Raw genomic sequence first — 16,416 nt, forward strand, 5'->3', positions numbered from 1 at the left:
AACTGTTAGAAGAAGTAGGAAGACATGTTTTACTATTTTTGGCCCATAAATAGCTCTACTGCCCACTGAGATTTAGAAATTAGCATCTCATACGTTTACAGTATTGAATAAATGAGGGGTTCCTGATGATTTTTGGTATCAGTATTATCAGATCAGTATAATCAGTTCATTTTTGTAGTTATTCAAAAGACGTGATTGTGATTTATGAAAGGTATTTATCACCTTTTGTCAAGTTGTTCAATGAAAGACAAACAGCTCCTCTCGTCTGCAGATCAGTTACACACCAGGTGCTGATGTGCATTTTTCTTGACTGTGTGTCTCAGTGTGTGTGATTGTGACTGTTGTGCACTATTAAGTACGAAGCATACTGAGGAATGCAGTGTGTGTGTGTGTGTGTGTGTGTGTGTGTGTGTGTGTGTGTGTGTGTGTGTGTGTGTGTGTGTGTGTGTGTGTGTGTGTGTGTGTGTGTGTGTGTGTGTGTGTGTGTGTGTGTGTGAGAGAGAGAGATCCACGGTGGGGTTCTTCCAGTAATTTGCTGTCGCAGCAAAGCCCCCAGCATTTACAGACAACACTGTAGCAACATGAGGAGGGGGACATCAGCAGGAGCTGCACTGACTCTGCTGCAGGCTGAGTCATCATAGCAGTTGTGATCACACAAACGCCTCACTGTACACTCTTTCCCACTTGAACAGCAGTCTCAAAATCTGCATCAGGACCTTTTTTCTTTTCTTTTTTTTTTTGGTCAGACAAGACATTTAGAGAGCTGGAGCTTTGAAAGAGAGAAAGTAGCCTCCCCTCCCAAAATGATATAGACATTGATATGCTGATTTGTAGGTTGGTTTTTATAATGCAGTTTATTATTTTGTTTTGATGACGAGTAAGGAAATGTTATTCCACAACACATGGTTGAGAGGATAAATAACTTACCGCTACTCGCTGCACTGGGGACAGTAGCAGCAAAGATGAGTACTGTCATGCTGTACTTGTTAGTGGTTAAAGGACATATTGAACAAAAGCAGTTGATGTAAAAGTCTCTACTATAAATAGTAATATTAATTACTCGATAATTTAACTCACAAAGAATAAAATTAGCTTCAACTTTTTAGGCTGCGTTTAGTTGGTATTTTTGCTTTTTTGTTTGCTTTCTTTTAATCTAAAATAAATTTTAATTTAATTTAAAACCATGAATGCACTACAAAAGTGAGTAAGTAACACATGCTATCACACTTTTTCCTGCATCATCATCATCGTTATAGCCTCTGGTCTAAAAATATATTTTTTTCCTAATGCATTATTTATTATTGAGTAGGAACTACAACAATAATGGCGCAGGAAAAGGTGTGAGGATACACAAACTAAACATAAACCAAATCCGTTTTTAAAGCATGTTGGCATTATGCCCAGAATTCCATTAATATATATTTTTGGGCTATTGAAAATTCTTCCCCCTCTGTGGATCCTAATTTGATTGGAAGTGAAATGGGATATTGACTTTGCCTGAGAGCCCGGTTTTTGGACTGTGGCCTATTTCACTGAGCTTCATCAGCACTTTTATCTCTGTCCTGTAAGTCAGAGCATATCTCTGATTCCCAAAATTACATTTCCTGAAGGAGACTGCAGAATATTAGGCTTGATTTTAGTGGGCAGAGTCACGGTCCAACGTCCTTACACAGGGAAGCAGTTTGATGCTTGTGTAACATATACAGCTACTAAGACTAATCAAAGGATGTAATGCTGTCTTTCTTGTAAAATTAGATTGATGCTGTAAGATTTCAAAAATTATGCTGGAGCGACCTCTAGAGGCGATGTATGGGAATGACACTTGTTCATTGGGTCAAGAGTTCAGTACAGTATCTTTCCCCTTGCTGTAACCTCATCTGTGTTTTGTCATATTGCCATCGGATCTCAAACACATGCCCAGATATTTATTAAACATATGGAGTCATCACAAATGATGAGAATTTTTTTTTTCTCAGTGGTGAAACTGGTCGCCTCTAGATGGATTGCTTCTCTGATCATTACACTTTTGTTGCACAGATGTCAGTTTAAAAGTCATGTTGCTATTTTGGCTTCATGTCTGAACTCTGGCCTTCTGAGCTACCGCATATCCCTCCAGCCCAAGGATGTGTGGTCCTATTGGCTGTGCTCTCCCGTCCAACAGCAGAAAGTAAAGAGGCTACCCAGCACACTATAAAAAGAAAGTGGTGTGCCGGCTCGGGCTCACTGTTGGTCAGCCAGTGTGTGCAAGTGCACGAGTTAGAAGGGCTGAGGGTCCTGTGTTTAAGGGTTCAAATCAGTAGACACACCGTAAAGCATGGCTGCCGTCCACCGTTTGGTCATCGTCCGTCACGGCGAGAGCGGCTGGAACCAAGAGAATCGCTTCTGCGGCTGGTTCGATGCGGACCTCAGTGAGAAAGGTTTGGAAGAGGCCAAACGCGGAGCTCAGGCTATCAAGGAGGCCGGCCTCAAGTTTGATGTGTGCTACACCTCTGTGCTGAAGCGTGCCATCAAGACCCTGTGGACCATCATGGAAGGCACAGACCAGATGTGGCTTCCTGTGATTCGCAGCTGGCGCCTAAATGAGCGTCATTATGGAGGCCTCACTGGTCTCAATAAGGCAGAGACGGCTGAAAAGCACGGCGAGGAGCAGGTGAAGATCTGGCGTCGCTCCTTCGACGTCCCACCTCCACCCATGGAGAAGGATCACCCTTACCACAAAATTATCAGTGAGGTGAGACAGCTGGCATGAATTAATTATGTAGTGCCTCGGTGCTTGTCCACAAGTCTAGCCTGTGAGTTAGGTAATTAACTATTGATCTGTGTCTGAGTAACCTTTATTCCCTCGTCTTTAGTCTCGGCGCTACAAGAACCTAAAAGCAGGCGAGCTCCCCACATGTGAATCGCTGAAGGACACCATTGCTCGTGCCCTTCCTTTCTGGAATGATGTGATCGCCCCTGAAATCAAGGCGGGAAAGAATGTTATCATAGCTGCGCACGGAAACAGTCTCCGTGGCATCGTCAAGCACTTAGAGAGTGAGTATTTCAGTTTACCAGCAGGCAAAGCTTCCACGTGAAATATGAAACTCTGACTAAACTTTTAATTTTGAAAATGTTCTTTGTTTTTTACACTTAAATACTTCCAGTCAGACAACACACACACACACACACACACACACACACAAACACACACACACACACACACGCACTCACAAAGTGTTGTCGATTACATTGCCTAAAAATAGCACAGTGGGACACCCACATTACTGCGCAGGGACAGAGGAGAGGGTCATGAGTATGGTTCCCCTTACAGTCACGACCTTTATGTAGAAAGGTTGTTGCAGACACGTTTAAGAGAGCTGTGAAACCAGATTTTTAAGGGCAATGGTAAAGGTCATAAAATTGTTTCTTGTATTTTCATAAAATGTTAAAGTGCAATCAGATATTAAGGGAATCACTTTTTAATTTTCATTTTGTAAATAGTGTAAAAAAAATTATTTAATCTAATTAGAAAAAATTTTTTTTTAACTTAATCTGTTTGTCTCTTCAGGCATGTCTGATGCAGCCATCATGGAGCTGAACCTGCCAACAGGAATCCCGATTGTGTACGAGCTGGACGCGGACCTAAAGCCTGTCAAGCCTATGGCTTTCCTCGGTGATGAGGAAACTGTAAAGAAAGCTATGGAGGCCGTGGCTGCCCAGGGCAAAGCCAAGAAGTAAGCCTGACACCAGAGGCTCCTTGAGGAGGCAGGAGAAGAGACTGATCCCATTCATTTCTTCACTCTTGTGGTTCATTCCAATTGAGGAAATGCTTAATGGTTCTTTTGGAGATGGGCCATTTTCAGCACATTAGCCCTGTGTGCTTAAATGGAGGGATGACTTGTCAATCAAATCAAACAGCCTGCTGTCACATTATATGCAGATATACACCACTCAGCCCTTTTAAAATGCAATGCACCCTGGTTTAACCAATAAAAGAACCATGTTTTTATATAAGCCTGCGGCTGTTTGTCTTTATCGTCTCACATCCTTCTTTACTTCCTTGGATCAAAAACCACCATTATTCTCATCTAATATTCTCCTATTCTTTATCTGTCACTCATGCAGACCTCAGTGGCTTCACCAAAGTGTCAAGATGCTGTGAAATTTTATCCAGAAGGTAGAGATGAGAGGGAAGCTGTGGAGAGAAAGAGAAAGGGTGGGGGCTAGGAAACAAGGCATTGGGTTCATCCTGGCAGCATTCCCATGATGCAGGAGAGACTTAGAGATTGTTGCCCATTCCTCCAAAATAATCAGATGTACACAGAAAAAGATTAGTTTTCAGATTTTTATAAACATAGTCTTTATCTTGGTGACATAGAAACATAAAACACTGAGAGAATGATTTTTCCTAATCCAAATGCTGTGAAGAAAGATCTTTCAGGAGGATATCTCCACCTGCATAATTTAAAAGTTCACTGAAATGATCAATGAGTTTACAAATGATGAACTTTGCTTTCAGTAGTTTGAATCCTAAATGAAATTCTGGATGACTCAAACAAAGCGCCCACTGAAAAAGTCATTATCCCAGACACTAGAGAGATGTAAGCCACAGAGAAGTCAAGCTTTTTAATCCAACAAAGAAAACCATTAACCACTATATTCTTTAACAGGGCAGCAGACACAGCAAGGTGGTTCCAGGTTTGCGTCCAGCTCTCTGCAGTTTGCATGTTCTCCCCGTGTCTGTGTGGGTTCTCTCCCGGTTCTCCGGCTTCCTCCCACCTCTAAAAGCATGCACTTCAGGTTAATTGGCCATTCCAAACTGTCCGTAGTGTGTGTGTGTGTGTGTGTGTGTGTGCGCGTTTGTATGTTTCTGTGTGGCTCCGTGGCGTACTAGCGTCGTGCCCGGAGTTTGTCCCACCTCACGCCCTAAGCCAGCTGGGATAGGCTCCAGCTCCCCATGACCCACGACAGCGGATGAAGCGGTAAAAGAAAATGGATGGATGGATATCCTTTTAACTAACATAACTACCAACATTCGTCAGAATTTCACTTGTGATGTAAATAGTTCATGGGAATCGATTCAGGAGGTGTTGGAGATAGTATATCAGTCTGACACAAAATTCAATCACAATTACAACAAGGCAGTCAGAGACCGCAACATTCCGCGACACCCCTGAATTCAAAATTTTATCCTAACTTACTTTTATAATGGTCGCAGCGATCAATTGTATTTTGTATTATTGGGTAAGACACTGACCTAGTTTTCTAAAGGTGAAGGTCATCACATTTTTGTGCTTCTGGCTTCCTGTTTTGTGATTATGTCTCATCAGGTTTCAGAGATGTGTACCTAAAAAGGTGTAAAAGTGAAAATGTGAGCTTCACCTAGTTTTTCAAGGTCAAGGTTGTGATCTAATTTTCATTCCCTTGCCTCCCTGAATGTCAAGCTTTTAGTTTCGGCTTTCTATCTTATCCAGTTCCTGAAATATGTAAAAAAAAAATGTAAAAATGTTTAAATTTGACCTTGAGATGACCAAGTTTTCTCAAGGTCATCTCATTTCATCCACTTTGCCACCCATGTGCTTTTTCTTTCATCTTTCTATCTGCAACAACAGTTGTAAAAACAGCACTGATAATACATTTATACTGGTTTATTTCAGTAGTGATATTACAAATATTTCTTTCAAATATTCTAAATAAGCAAACACAAATTAATCTGACAGTAACCAAGAAAACAACTAGCAACACTTCCAGCAGGACTTTGCAGAAAAGATAGTGACCTGGAATAAGTTCTGGCTCATGTTGTCACGCCATCTACTGGCCACTAAGGTGAACACAAGCTAAATGAAAGAGGGAATCCACGATTTAAAAATTCAATATTTTTTTGTTGCTTTTGTTGCTGTTCATGTGTTTTAATGGTCACCATAACCACATTACATTAAGTAGAATAATAAAGTATAAGAACTTGGTTAAAATAAAAGTCCTTACAAGCTGAGCTGCCGTTAAGAGTCATCTGAGAACTTAAGATAGCAGATCATAATTAAAAGTATTCTGATTTTAAGGGAGCACTTGATTCCGTCAATCTTCTGACATTCATCAGGATGTTCGTCTGCTCCCGCTTCAAACAGGCTCAGCAGCTCAGTCCTGGTGTGTGTCTGAGGTGTTCCGATCACCATCAGTTTCAACAGAGCTTTTCCTCCTGAAGGACCTGAAGAAGCTTGGGACAGATACTATCTTGTATCGGTTTTTCTTGTATGTGACTGCTTTGCTGGTTTCTTCCTTTGACATGTCTACATACTCTGCAGCACTTGTCACATTCTTCTCTATATTGTTGATCAAATCGCCCTGATAGAACAAATCCAGCACTAAATTTCCGGGCTTCACGACATCAATACATCACTTCTTTAATGTTTTCAAATAGGGAGAACCATCTCACCTGACTCTCCAACAGCATGGCGGTATCAGCAAATATCTCATGCAGCTCTTCTATGCTGGACTCGAGGCAAAGGATGTCCTGATGACGAGATTCAATCTTGCTCAGAGCCTGGCTTGAAATCTGAGCATTAGAGTTGATCTGTCACAAGAAAAAATACACCAGCGGTTTCTATAATCATCACCAATATAAAACAGCTTCACATGAAACTATTCAAAGTGATCCACAACCCAACTAACGTCAGAAACAAAGATAGAAAGATTGTCACACTGCAGCATCTCCTCCAGCTCTTCATCTGTGGTTGGTTTATTCACTGAAAGAAAGAAAACTTATGAGCTTAGATGATTTTCAACTGTTTGTAAAGGTTAAATTTACAGTCTGATAATGTACTTCACAAATATCATTATATACACAGGCTTTAATTATAGATTACAAAAACAGTGGGATTAAGTGAGCACATCATTATCTGTGTCTGCCCAATCCATTAAATTATCGGTATATGCGTTTGTACTAATCCTTGACGTGGATGGAGCTTCAATCTGAATCAGCCATGGTTAGCCATTAGCTGTCAATACGAGTACGAGGTGAATATCAGCCAATCAAAAGCTAAAATATTTATTTTTTAGCAAAACACCTTTTTAGAGCAGTCTCAGCATTAAAGTTCAGATTAATGGGTTCCTGCTTTGGTTGTAATAACTCACCGACATCCAACTGTCTCTGAATTTGAACTTTGCATTTCTCCCTGAAAGAGATTTGGGCCTTGTGGTAGCCCTTCATGATGTCAGCAAACCTCCGTGTCAAGTGGGAATGCTGAAAATGGATTCATCAGTCTTATACACGGGTTACCATCAAGAGTAATGCTGTCAAACATGTAAAAATTGAGTACCTGCTTAAATAATTGATTTGAAATATGATGTTTTCCTTCAAAATAACATCTTATATTCAGAGTTTTCAATCCTTATGCAAGGCACTTATTACAATAAATTCAAGTGCTGCCAGACCTGGTTCCTTTGAATACGATGGATTACTGAGGCACTTCTGCTGTTCTCAGCTACTGGAAAGTCCTTCTGCATTGCTGCAACAACAAAAAAAACAAAAAAAAAACATAAGCAAGCAAGGATTAGTTCCAAACTTAATTTAACGCTCAAAGGTTTTAAATAACAGATTGCTGAAAATTCTCTATATTCCTACGATCAGGACTTTTGTTCATCTAGGGAGTTCAGTGGCCTCTCTATTTCTGCACATTTGCAAGTCAAATCCTGCAACATTACCTACAAAGCCCCAGATTTTGAGGAAGTGTGATGTGTTACAGACTTCCTCTGTATTGTCTCTTACAATGCACATCCACATCCATGTTTAAATACACAATTAACACAATTGCTGCTGCATAAAACACTGCTGTGTCTACACTGATGGAAATACAGTACACTGACGAATAGTTATATAGTAATATAAATGTATGTGCCTTAAATCATGCATATATTGCAGACGATTTGAAAATAAACCTACTGACTTTTTAACTTGGCCCGGATCAAGTTGGCATTCTTCTTAATTTCCTTGTTGTGCTGCTCCAGCTTCTCTTTGTTTTCTGAGAACAAGTTAAAGACAGAATGAATTCTTCCAGTTCACAATCTATCATAAATGTGTGGGTTCATATGTGTTGTACCTTTGTCTGACTTGTTCACATTCAACAACTTTTATACTCTGATGATGCCAGTTTCATCAGATTATTTTTTTCAGTTCACTGGCCAGCACACTGAGATTAACTTTAGAAAATAAAAGTACACTGACAAACATGGAGACACACTCATACTAACTGTGCAATGCAACAGCTGATTGTTTAACAACTCACTCTGTAATTGTGTACAGATTCTGCTGCTCCTGCATTAATGTAACACACAGTCAAATTATGTGTTGGCATTCCTTAAAATTAAATACATGTGTTGTGATGGCATTTATGGTGAAGTCATTCATCTGCACAACCACTTCATCCGCTGTCGCGGGTTACGGGGAGCTGGAGCCTATCCCAGCTGACTGGTGGGAGGAAGCTGGAGAACATATGCAGACTCCCGATCTAGATTACATTCATAACAGGTGAAGTCATGTTTATTTAAATCCAACAAAGACAAGAGAAAACTCATTAAAAGCACTTGTTTGTTGGCTAGAGGAATCCATCGATTGGAAAGGAGACAGACCTCCGAGAGCATCTGCACCAAACAGAGAGTAACCTCCCTTATGAAGTGGGTGGAGGCTCAGCCCAGACACACACCCTGATGCCGGTACCCTGGACTTACTCTTCTCTTTGTTTGGAGTAGAGAGAATGACGCCATGGCTCATCTCCACCTGATCCACTTCACAACACACTTTTTCAATGAGATTGCTCACCTCCCCCACCTGAACACACACACGCACGCACACACACACACACACACACACACCACACTATTAGAATACTGGATGTAAAAACAACAACAACCCAGCCACAGTCACAGTGTTTGTGAAGTTCACCGTTCTGAAGAAGTCCTCCATGTTGCTCTCCGCTGTCTCTGACACATACCAGGTCATCTTCTCCTGCTGCTAAACAAAGGGGGGGGGGGGGGCTCGTCACCTGTTGCTGAGCACAAACTATGATTTTTTAACAAAATGTTCAATGGCCTCATCAAAAAAGAAATTTAAAATCCGCTTGGCAGGTAACGTTACAATTACGATTATTATTATTTTTCCGTTAAAGCGTTTCCATACACAAACAGCTGCTACGCTCCCCCCCCCGCTGGTGTGATAGAACAAGTGAGCTCTCTTTGTTCCTACCTACGAACCTGCGGCTTTACACGACCTACCTTGTCCTTTGGGCTGAACACACTCCAGCGCACCTGAACCGAAAGAACACGAACAGCCGCGCATGCGCGTTAAGCTCCAAACGAGCAGACAGAGGTGTCCACCACCTGTCCGTCAGAGGCGCAACACCGGAAGCATGACGTCATCTCTGTAGAGATTGGTTATTCCATAGCAGAATGAAGTACTTAACCTGTGTAAAAGTACTTTTAAGTTAATACACGATGAAAATACAGCAAATTCTAGTTCTTTGTCCTCTTCATTTTAACTCTGGGTTCATATTAAGGAGGAATTATTAGTTTACTAGAAGTAGATTAAATCGTGCTGCTTTTCTTTGTCATTTAGGATAGAAAATCAATAGTATTTCGACTGCTAGTGAGATTTGACTTGTGTTTATGAACTGCCGAATGGAAACCTAAATTAACACATTAGGCTGTGCTATTTTAAATAAATCGCTGTATCACAAAAACAATATTACACAAACAATGTGCCAAATCCACAACAAATTAAATCTCAAGGTCATGTAAATTCACTCTGAAATGTGTGGCTGCATAAGGACTTCATTTTTCTGTATAGATGCAGATCCATTTCTTTGATAATACCACTTTGTCTGTCACTGCTCTAAGGACAATTCTTCAGGATGCTTCAGTCTGGCCTTTTAGTATAGAGTTTGTCCCCGATCAAAGGTGCTGGTGGTTATGAATATTCCAGTGAGTTCGTCTGGGTGCAAAACAACATTTTGCTTTCCCAGTACTTGCTACATTATCCTCATCTAATAAGGGATCACGAGCTGTGCCTTTAAGTCTACAAAAGAACGTTTACATGCTGTTTACAGCACAGTATGTTTCAAACATAATGAAATGGTGTGAAGATTAAAACAACAGACACCATCTCATTTTATAACCGAATCAATACTACACATTTTGAACCGCAGTGGATTCATGTGACTGTTGGGTGCGGCAGGATGTTTGCTCTCTGTCAGCAAATTAACCTCGCAGCGTTTTTGTATTTACTTTGTATCTTTGTCACCCTGTCCGTTCAGAGTTGGATCAGATGTCAAAAAAGTGATATCAACAGCTAAAAATACTTGGAAAAAGTAGGTCAAAGTAGTTATACCATTATATTACATTGTGATTGTCATGTTTACACTTCATAGCATTTAAGAGTGTGAAAATATCCAAAGTATTCACTACATAAAACCCAAGTGGCTTGAGAAAAAATGTTTTGATTCAATTCTCTGCCATTCTAAAAGTAGAGTGCCACAGATGATTATCTTCAGATGTCTTAGTTGGCTTAACCCTCCTCTGTTCATTCTTAAGGGAAACAAACAACCACTGTGCAAACCTTCAGAAGCTCTTTTTTAACAATCATCATTATTTAATAAAGGGAGACATGGAAATGTGCTTGTTTTCAGAAGATTTGCAACCACCCTAGTATCACTTCATATATTTTTTCATTTTACCTCCTGATTTTTTGTGAGGTTTTTTTTTTTCTTCATTATTTGGATTTAATAAGCTAACATCATCCAATGACAGCACACCAAGAAATGGTTTTAGCAAGGGAGATTGTTTTATTTTTTTGTTCGTTGTGATGCTTCATAATTGAGTTTTGAACTGCCAGGCAGGAGGCCTAGAGGAAGACCAAAGGGGAGGTCTATGGATGTAGTGGAAGAGGACATGAAGGTAGTTGGCGTGGGACAAGAGGATGCAGAAGACGGGGTTAGATGGAGGCAACTGATTCCCTGTGGCCACCCCTGGAGGGAAAGCCGAAAGAAGAAATGATGCTTCATAATAACATACCACATGTATTCTTACCTGACAATGACAATTTGATTGTTTAAGGTTATCTTGTTGTCTGGGCAATAATGAGGCGCTGATTACAAAAGAGCTGTCGGTCCACTCCAAACTAAAGCTAACAAAAAGTGCCAGCTGCTCTGTCTGTGAGCATTTACATCCCAGGCTCTCAGTGTGATGCATGGGTTGGTGGGACATCAGGGAGATATTGTCATTCTGACAATCTCAAATTAAGTCATTCTGAAATAGCTGGACTGAGTAAAATATCAGCAGAAATATGTTGACAATGTAATGAAATAATGATTAAAAAAACCCAGGGCTTGTGCTCCACTCAAGTTTAATAAGTATTCGTTGATTTGGAACAAACAGATTCTCATAGAATAGCATTATGATACTCTTTAGTACAGAGACCCAACAGTTCCACAAAGAATAATCATTAGAGAGCAGTGGTGATGGAAAAACTGCTTTTTAAAGGGTAGAAACATCAAGTAGATCAATGTGCGTGATCCTCTAAACTAGGAAGTACTTGTTGTAGTGATAATGTTACTGCAGACATTGCTAACAGAAATTGTAGTCATTAGTGCGAATGGTATCATTAGAAGTACAAAGAGTTGTAGTAGCTGCCATCAAAGTACAAATACTTGTAGTAGAGGTAGTAGTGGTACTAGTTGTAGTAATGGTAAAAGTGCTAGAACAATTGGCAGTATTAGTTATAAAAAGCAGAAACACTACTTCTTAAATGTTCTTTCAAAAATTAAATGTACTACTAGTATTACTATTTTTACTACTTCTTCTAAGAACAACTAGTCATTTTTTGGATGAGGGTCTCTCCATTAGTTCATTTGAGCCAAGGGTGATCCAGCAGAGTCTTCAGGCTTGCTCTGGCCGCTGGTTTCTTGTTGAGGCAGGAGCGAAGAAAGTCTTTGCAGTCTGGATGGAAAAATGTAAATTATTTTTAGTATAAATATGTCCCCTGTGTTTTTAACTGTGAGGAAATCTACTGTGTTTTGACTTACCAGGTGAAAGATCATCATTGATGCAGGCATTGTCATAGAGGATTTCAATGGTGTTGTCGAAGGGCATTTTCAGATGTAACAGCATAAACATCACCACACCAATCTGCCACACGGAGGTCGGTTCAGCCCTGTACTTGCCGCACCGGTAAAACTCAGGGCAGATGTACAAATCCGTTCCTACAACACATAACCACATAGAACACTATAATGGTGAGTGGTGAAGGAGATGACAAACAGACAGTGTTGGCTCAGAGAGTGGGGCTGAAGAAAAACTGCATACCTTGTGATGACGTGTAAATCTCCTTAGTCAGGAAGGTCCCACATCCAAAGTCTATGATCCTGATGTCTGGACCATCAGGACCAGTTTCATGCAAGATATTATCAGGCTTAATGTCCCTGTGAAACACACCCTTGGAATGGATCTCATTGATGGAGTCCACCAGCTGTTTGCCAAGGATCTGGAAAAGAGAGAAGACAGATATGTAGACTGTGTGATACTGGGAATGTGGATATGCTATTGTATTTAGACATGGATATGCTCCTTCCATCAGCTACTTACCTTTGCCTCACACTCCTCCAATGGGGAGGTTAGTCTTTCCATGTACTCCAACAAATCCATGCAGTGGAGAGGCCTCTCCAGGACGAGGACCAACTGATTCTTCAGGTCGTACCAATCCAGTAGGGCCACAACTCCACGAGTACCTCCTTCTGACCTTAATTTCAGCATCAGTGCCACCTCCAGTGGGACCGACCTTTGCTTTGCATCCACAAACTTTATACAAAAAGCAAAAGAAGATCATTTAAATTGAAAAACAAACATTTATGAAACAATCTTATGATAATGTCAAGAAATTATTGGAAACTTACCATTGGACATTTACTTGTGTCACCATTGATATATTTTATGGCCACCTACGAAAGAACCACACAGACATTTAGTTCAGTGCTCCTACTTACAGGTTAGATGCATCAACCATACATGAAATGTGTGTGAAACTTACAGGAAGGTTGTCATGTTTGCGATACCCAGCAAAGACACATCCAAAGCCTCCTTCACCGAGCATGTACCCTTCCTCATACTTAGCTTCAAAGGCAGCTAAAAACATAAACAAGAACAGTTTGATAAGACACATTTACAATTTTATGGATCGAATCTAACACAAATCCTAGTAAAGTCAGCATTTATTTAAATTAAAATCTTATTTCCAAAACCCAAGGCTGACCCACATTGAATCAGATAATCTGTAAGACATTTGGGGCTACCATTGGTTGTCATAGGCTAAACAGTATTTCTCCTGGAGAGTTAACTAACCTTTAGCTTTGGCGACAACACTGTTCTCTGACGAGGCGGGGGCAGGTTCAGAGGAGGATTCTGTTGGAGCCTGGTGACTGGGAGCATCAGATGGTTGTTGGCTCTCACTCCTTCCTTCTCCCTTACTGTCTGCCCTCGTCTTCTCACTCACATCTTGAAAAACATTTGGAAAAATTTCATCTATATGAATATTTGAGCAAGTCTGACTGCAGATAACAACAGATACAATTCTGTCTCATCCAACCTGCTGCGTCAGGTGAACCAGTATTCACCACAGTGGCTGTGCTGTAACTCGTTGATGGCCCACTGGTCTGACTGGAGCTCCTGCAGGGACTCTGAATTGCCCTTTTCTTTGTGGGTCTTTGGGGGCTGTCATCAGCTGCCCTCTTGACACCCGACTTCTCCTGATCCCCACCGCAGGATCCAGTTTGGAGTTCTGCAAAAATCACCCAAGATAATCTGTTATCACACCCACTTTTCCAGTGGAGACCTGATATTGAACTCAACTTAAAATCACTGCTGAGTTATTAGACATAACCCTCAACTGAATAAACGTAAACGTAACGGCATAAATTTGTATAATTTGTTGTTGTCTCCTCCAAAATTAATTAGTAAAGAATTTAAATCAAAACTAAACACACTCGCCGCGTCTCAGTTTCAGAAAGAACCGACAAGCTGCTTAATATCTTCAGCCACCAGGGGGCGCCAAGAGCTTAACTAGCGGTTCATTGTATGATTGTACAGTACTGTATTTCTTTTGCCGTTGCTGTTTGATCCAAATTACTTTTATTCCGAATAAAATGCCGTTGTTGCATCCACTCTTGACGCGCTATTTACTCGTTGCTATTTCAAAATATCATATTTCACAAGCTGTGTTAAGTGTCATCACAAGACCAAGGCTGTACTTCCCTGCGGACTGAATGTAAGTCACTTCACATCAACCACTTAATTATCCATATAGGCGGGGGTTGAGGTTACACTCAATGCATTATAAAATAATTGCATTTTCACATTCACATTAATAAGAGCTGGGTCTGATCGTATCATTTAATGTTCAATGGGTGGAGTTCGGTGCCAGGGTGATTCACAGAGTACATATAAAACAAATCCTCCACGAAGGCTTAAAGGCAAATACCTGTCCTCCATTGCTAAATAGAAAAAATCAGAGATGTCTAGAATTTTTCTGAACAGTTTTTGTGCAGTAAAAGATCATCCCTATTCATTCTATCTCATCTACTTCTGCCTCAGTTATTGGCATACAAATTTCCCCAAACTATCTCCAGCATCACTCAGACAATGAAGCGACAGTTCCCAGTGGAGACGCGTCCCACCACATCCACAAAACCTTTTGCAGCGATATGTGAATTATGAAAGGAGAATTAGGTATATATGTTTCCTATATGATGGATTTCTGTCTGTGTGATCTTTAAATGTCAGCAAAGAAACGAGGAAAGCACTTTTCTACTGTGATGCCGCCAAAGACAAACGAGTGTGTAGAAATAGTTTTTATAAAGGGAAAGGTTGTTTTTTTTTCTTTAACCCAGCGCTATTAAAACATCAAACACCTAAACGACATCCTAAGTCCATGATATTCCATCTTCATTGTTTTAACAGAAAAATAAAAACTTAATTGAATGACACGGACCACAAATGAATTCACAGCCGTTCAGTTCCCCCCTGTTCGACAAATACCAGCTCTCTGGCCACACTACCAGTCTTGTGCAAAGCAAATGCAAACGCAAAATTGTATGATGACTTTCCTATCTTCATAAATTTCATATTTACGCATCATTCCACAGTTACTAACGCAGGGCTACTCTTCCCCTCCAATACACTCCTCTTTACACCTCTGCTATCGTGTTATCAAACTTAACCCCGCAGGAAAAGCGATGCAAAATGTACCGATTTGTGCTGTACTTAATTTCATGTTGGTCAGTCACAGCCATGCTACATTTAATTGCAGATCCATGATGGTTTGCTGGTGCGCATTAACCAAAAGTCCTTGACTGCACTCAATACTTAACGGATCTACCCTTGGGAGTCTTTCAACAGAGCGCAAAACCTACTCGTTAACTTCTCCATCACTCTTATAATTGTGTATCTTGGGGATTTAATTGTGTTCGTGACAGGGCACCACATAACTGACACGCAAGAAATCAAGCATCAACGCACAAGCAGAAGCACACGCAAATTGAAGCCAGTATGACATTCTCCAAACGGACACGTAAAATATCAGGGACTAGTTTGACCTCAGGAGCAGCCTCTATTTCCTTTGGGTCAGTTCTACCACTCTTTAATGCTGCAAGACTCCTCACTAACACTATTTTTTTAAACTCTTAAATGAAACAATTCCACTTTCTCTAAATTTATCTCACTTTGGGGGAGAAAAAAAGCTTAAAATAAAATGCTGCTGCCTGTTCATTTGAGATAAACATTTAGTCAGACTGCAAAGCTCACTCATCTTGAAAAGAAAATGTAAGACCCCATGTAATATAATAAACGCACTGTACCTTCCTGTTGCTGCACGTTGTCGTTTTTCCAGATCATGCTTGCAGGCTGACACTGAAATGAAGTTCTATTTTCTGGCTTGAAGATGTTTCAACTCACGTCCGCGAAGTGAAGCTCCTTCTGACTGGTTCTGACTGTTGGGCAGTACAGGCCTTTAAAATCTCCTGGGATTTCTTTTACAATGACAGTTGTTTATGTGACTCCTCAGAAGTTGATGAGTTGTTAATGTCTTTTGACGACGGTGATTAGTTTGTATAAAGGGCACCAGGTATGTCATTAGCATTACTATAAGTTTCAGTTGATTCAGGTATGAACGACTGAAACCTCCAGGCCAGACATGTGAAGACACCATTGCTGTATGTATATGAGGGGAGGTGTAAACCCCCACCTAAACAATAGGTCATCAGTAAAGGCTCCGACTGTCTGGCCTGTGACTCACTTTACCCAAGAGAACCCACACCTCACATGCATGGACTTCTGAAAAGGCAAAAATAATGAATTCCGTTGTGAACAAGCCTCTTGGATGATAGATGAAATATACTTTCT

The 16,416-nt window shown here is 40.6% G+C and overlaps 3 protein-coding genes across 5 annotated transcripts; 1 reads left to right on the forward strand and 2 right to left on the reverse strand.

Moving 5' to 3' along the window:
* The first annotated feature begins 2,207 nt into the window (after positions 1-2,207).
* pgam2 (phosphoglycerate mutase 2 (muscle)) lies at positions 2,208-3,993 on the forward strand. The gene is made up of 3 exons (XM_068334953.1): positions 2,208-2,731; positions 2,853-3,033; positions 3,548-3,993. The coding sequence occupies exons 1-3, from the start codon at positions 2,315-2,317 to the stop codon at positions 3,715-3,717; spliced, it is 768 nt and encodes a 255-aa protein (XP_068191054.1). The 5' UTR covers positions 2,208-2,314; the 3' UTR covers positions 3,718-3,993.
* A 356-nt stretch (positions 3,994-4,349) lies between these two features.
* LOC137608488 (syntaxin-2-like) lies at positions 4,350-9,294 on the reverse strand. 3 transcript variants are annotated; one of them, XM_068334909.1, is made up of 9 exons: positions 9,218-9,243; positions 8,918-8,983; positions 8,704-8,803; positions 7,923-7,997; positions 7,411-7,484; positions 7,111-7,219; positions 6,649-6,722; positions 6,413-6,550; positions 4,350-4,760 (listed from the first exon to the last, which is right to left on the reverse strand). In XM_068334909.1, exons 2-9 carry the CDS (start codon positions 8,972-8,974, stop codon positions 4,473-4,475), a joined length of 915 nt encoding a protein of 304 aa, XP_068191010.1. In that variant the 5' UTR covers positions 8,975-8,983; positions 9,218-9,243; the 3' UTR covers positions 4,350-4,472. The 3 variants fall into 3 exon arrangements, with proteins under 3 accessions (XP_068191010.1, XP_068191011.1, XP_068191012.1); XM_068334910.1 differs by having other exon boundaries at positions 8,918-8,986; positions 9,218-9,237; XM_068334911.1 differs by lacking the exons at positions 4,350-4,760; positions 9,218-9,243 and adding exons at positions 5,386-6,321; positions 9,247-9,294.
* Positions 9,295-11,872: 2,578 nt separating this feature from the next.
* LOC137608844 (serine/threonine-protein kinase pim-2-like) lies at positions 11,873-15,909 on the reverse strand. The gene is made up of 9 exons (XM_068335435.1): positions 15,873-15,909; positions 13,607-13,798; positions 13,363-13,515; positions 13,052-13,146; positions 12,918-12,962; positions 12,610-12,822; positions 12,331-12,508; positions 12,051-12,227; positions 11,873-11,964 (listed from the first exon to the last, which is right to left on the reverse strand). Exons 1-9 carry the CDS (start codon positions 15,907-15,909, stop codon positions 11,873-11,875), a joined length of 1,182 nt encoding a protein of 393 aa, XP_068191536.1.
* Positions 15,910-16,416: the final 507 nt, after the last annotated feature.

Source organism: Antennarius striatus, chromosome 15 (genome assembly GCF_040054535.1).
Source record: "Antennarius striatus isolate MH-2024 chromosome 15, ASM4005453v1, whole genome shotgun sequence".
In the NCBI taxonomy this organism is placed as follows: Eukaryota; Metazoa; Chordata; class Actinopteri; order Lophiiformes; family Antennariidae; genus Antennarius; species Antennarius striatus.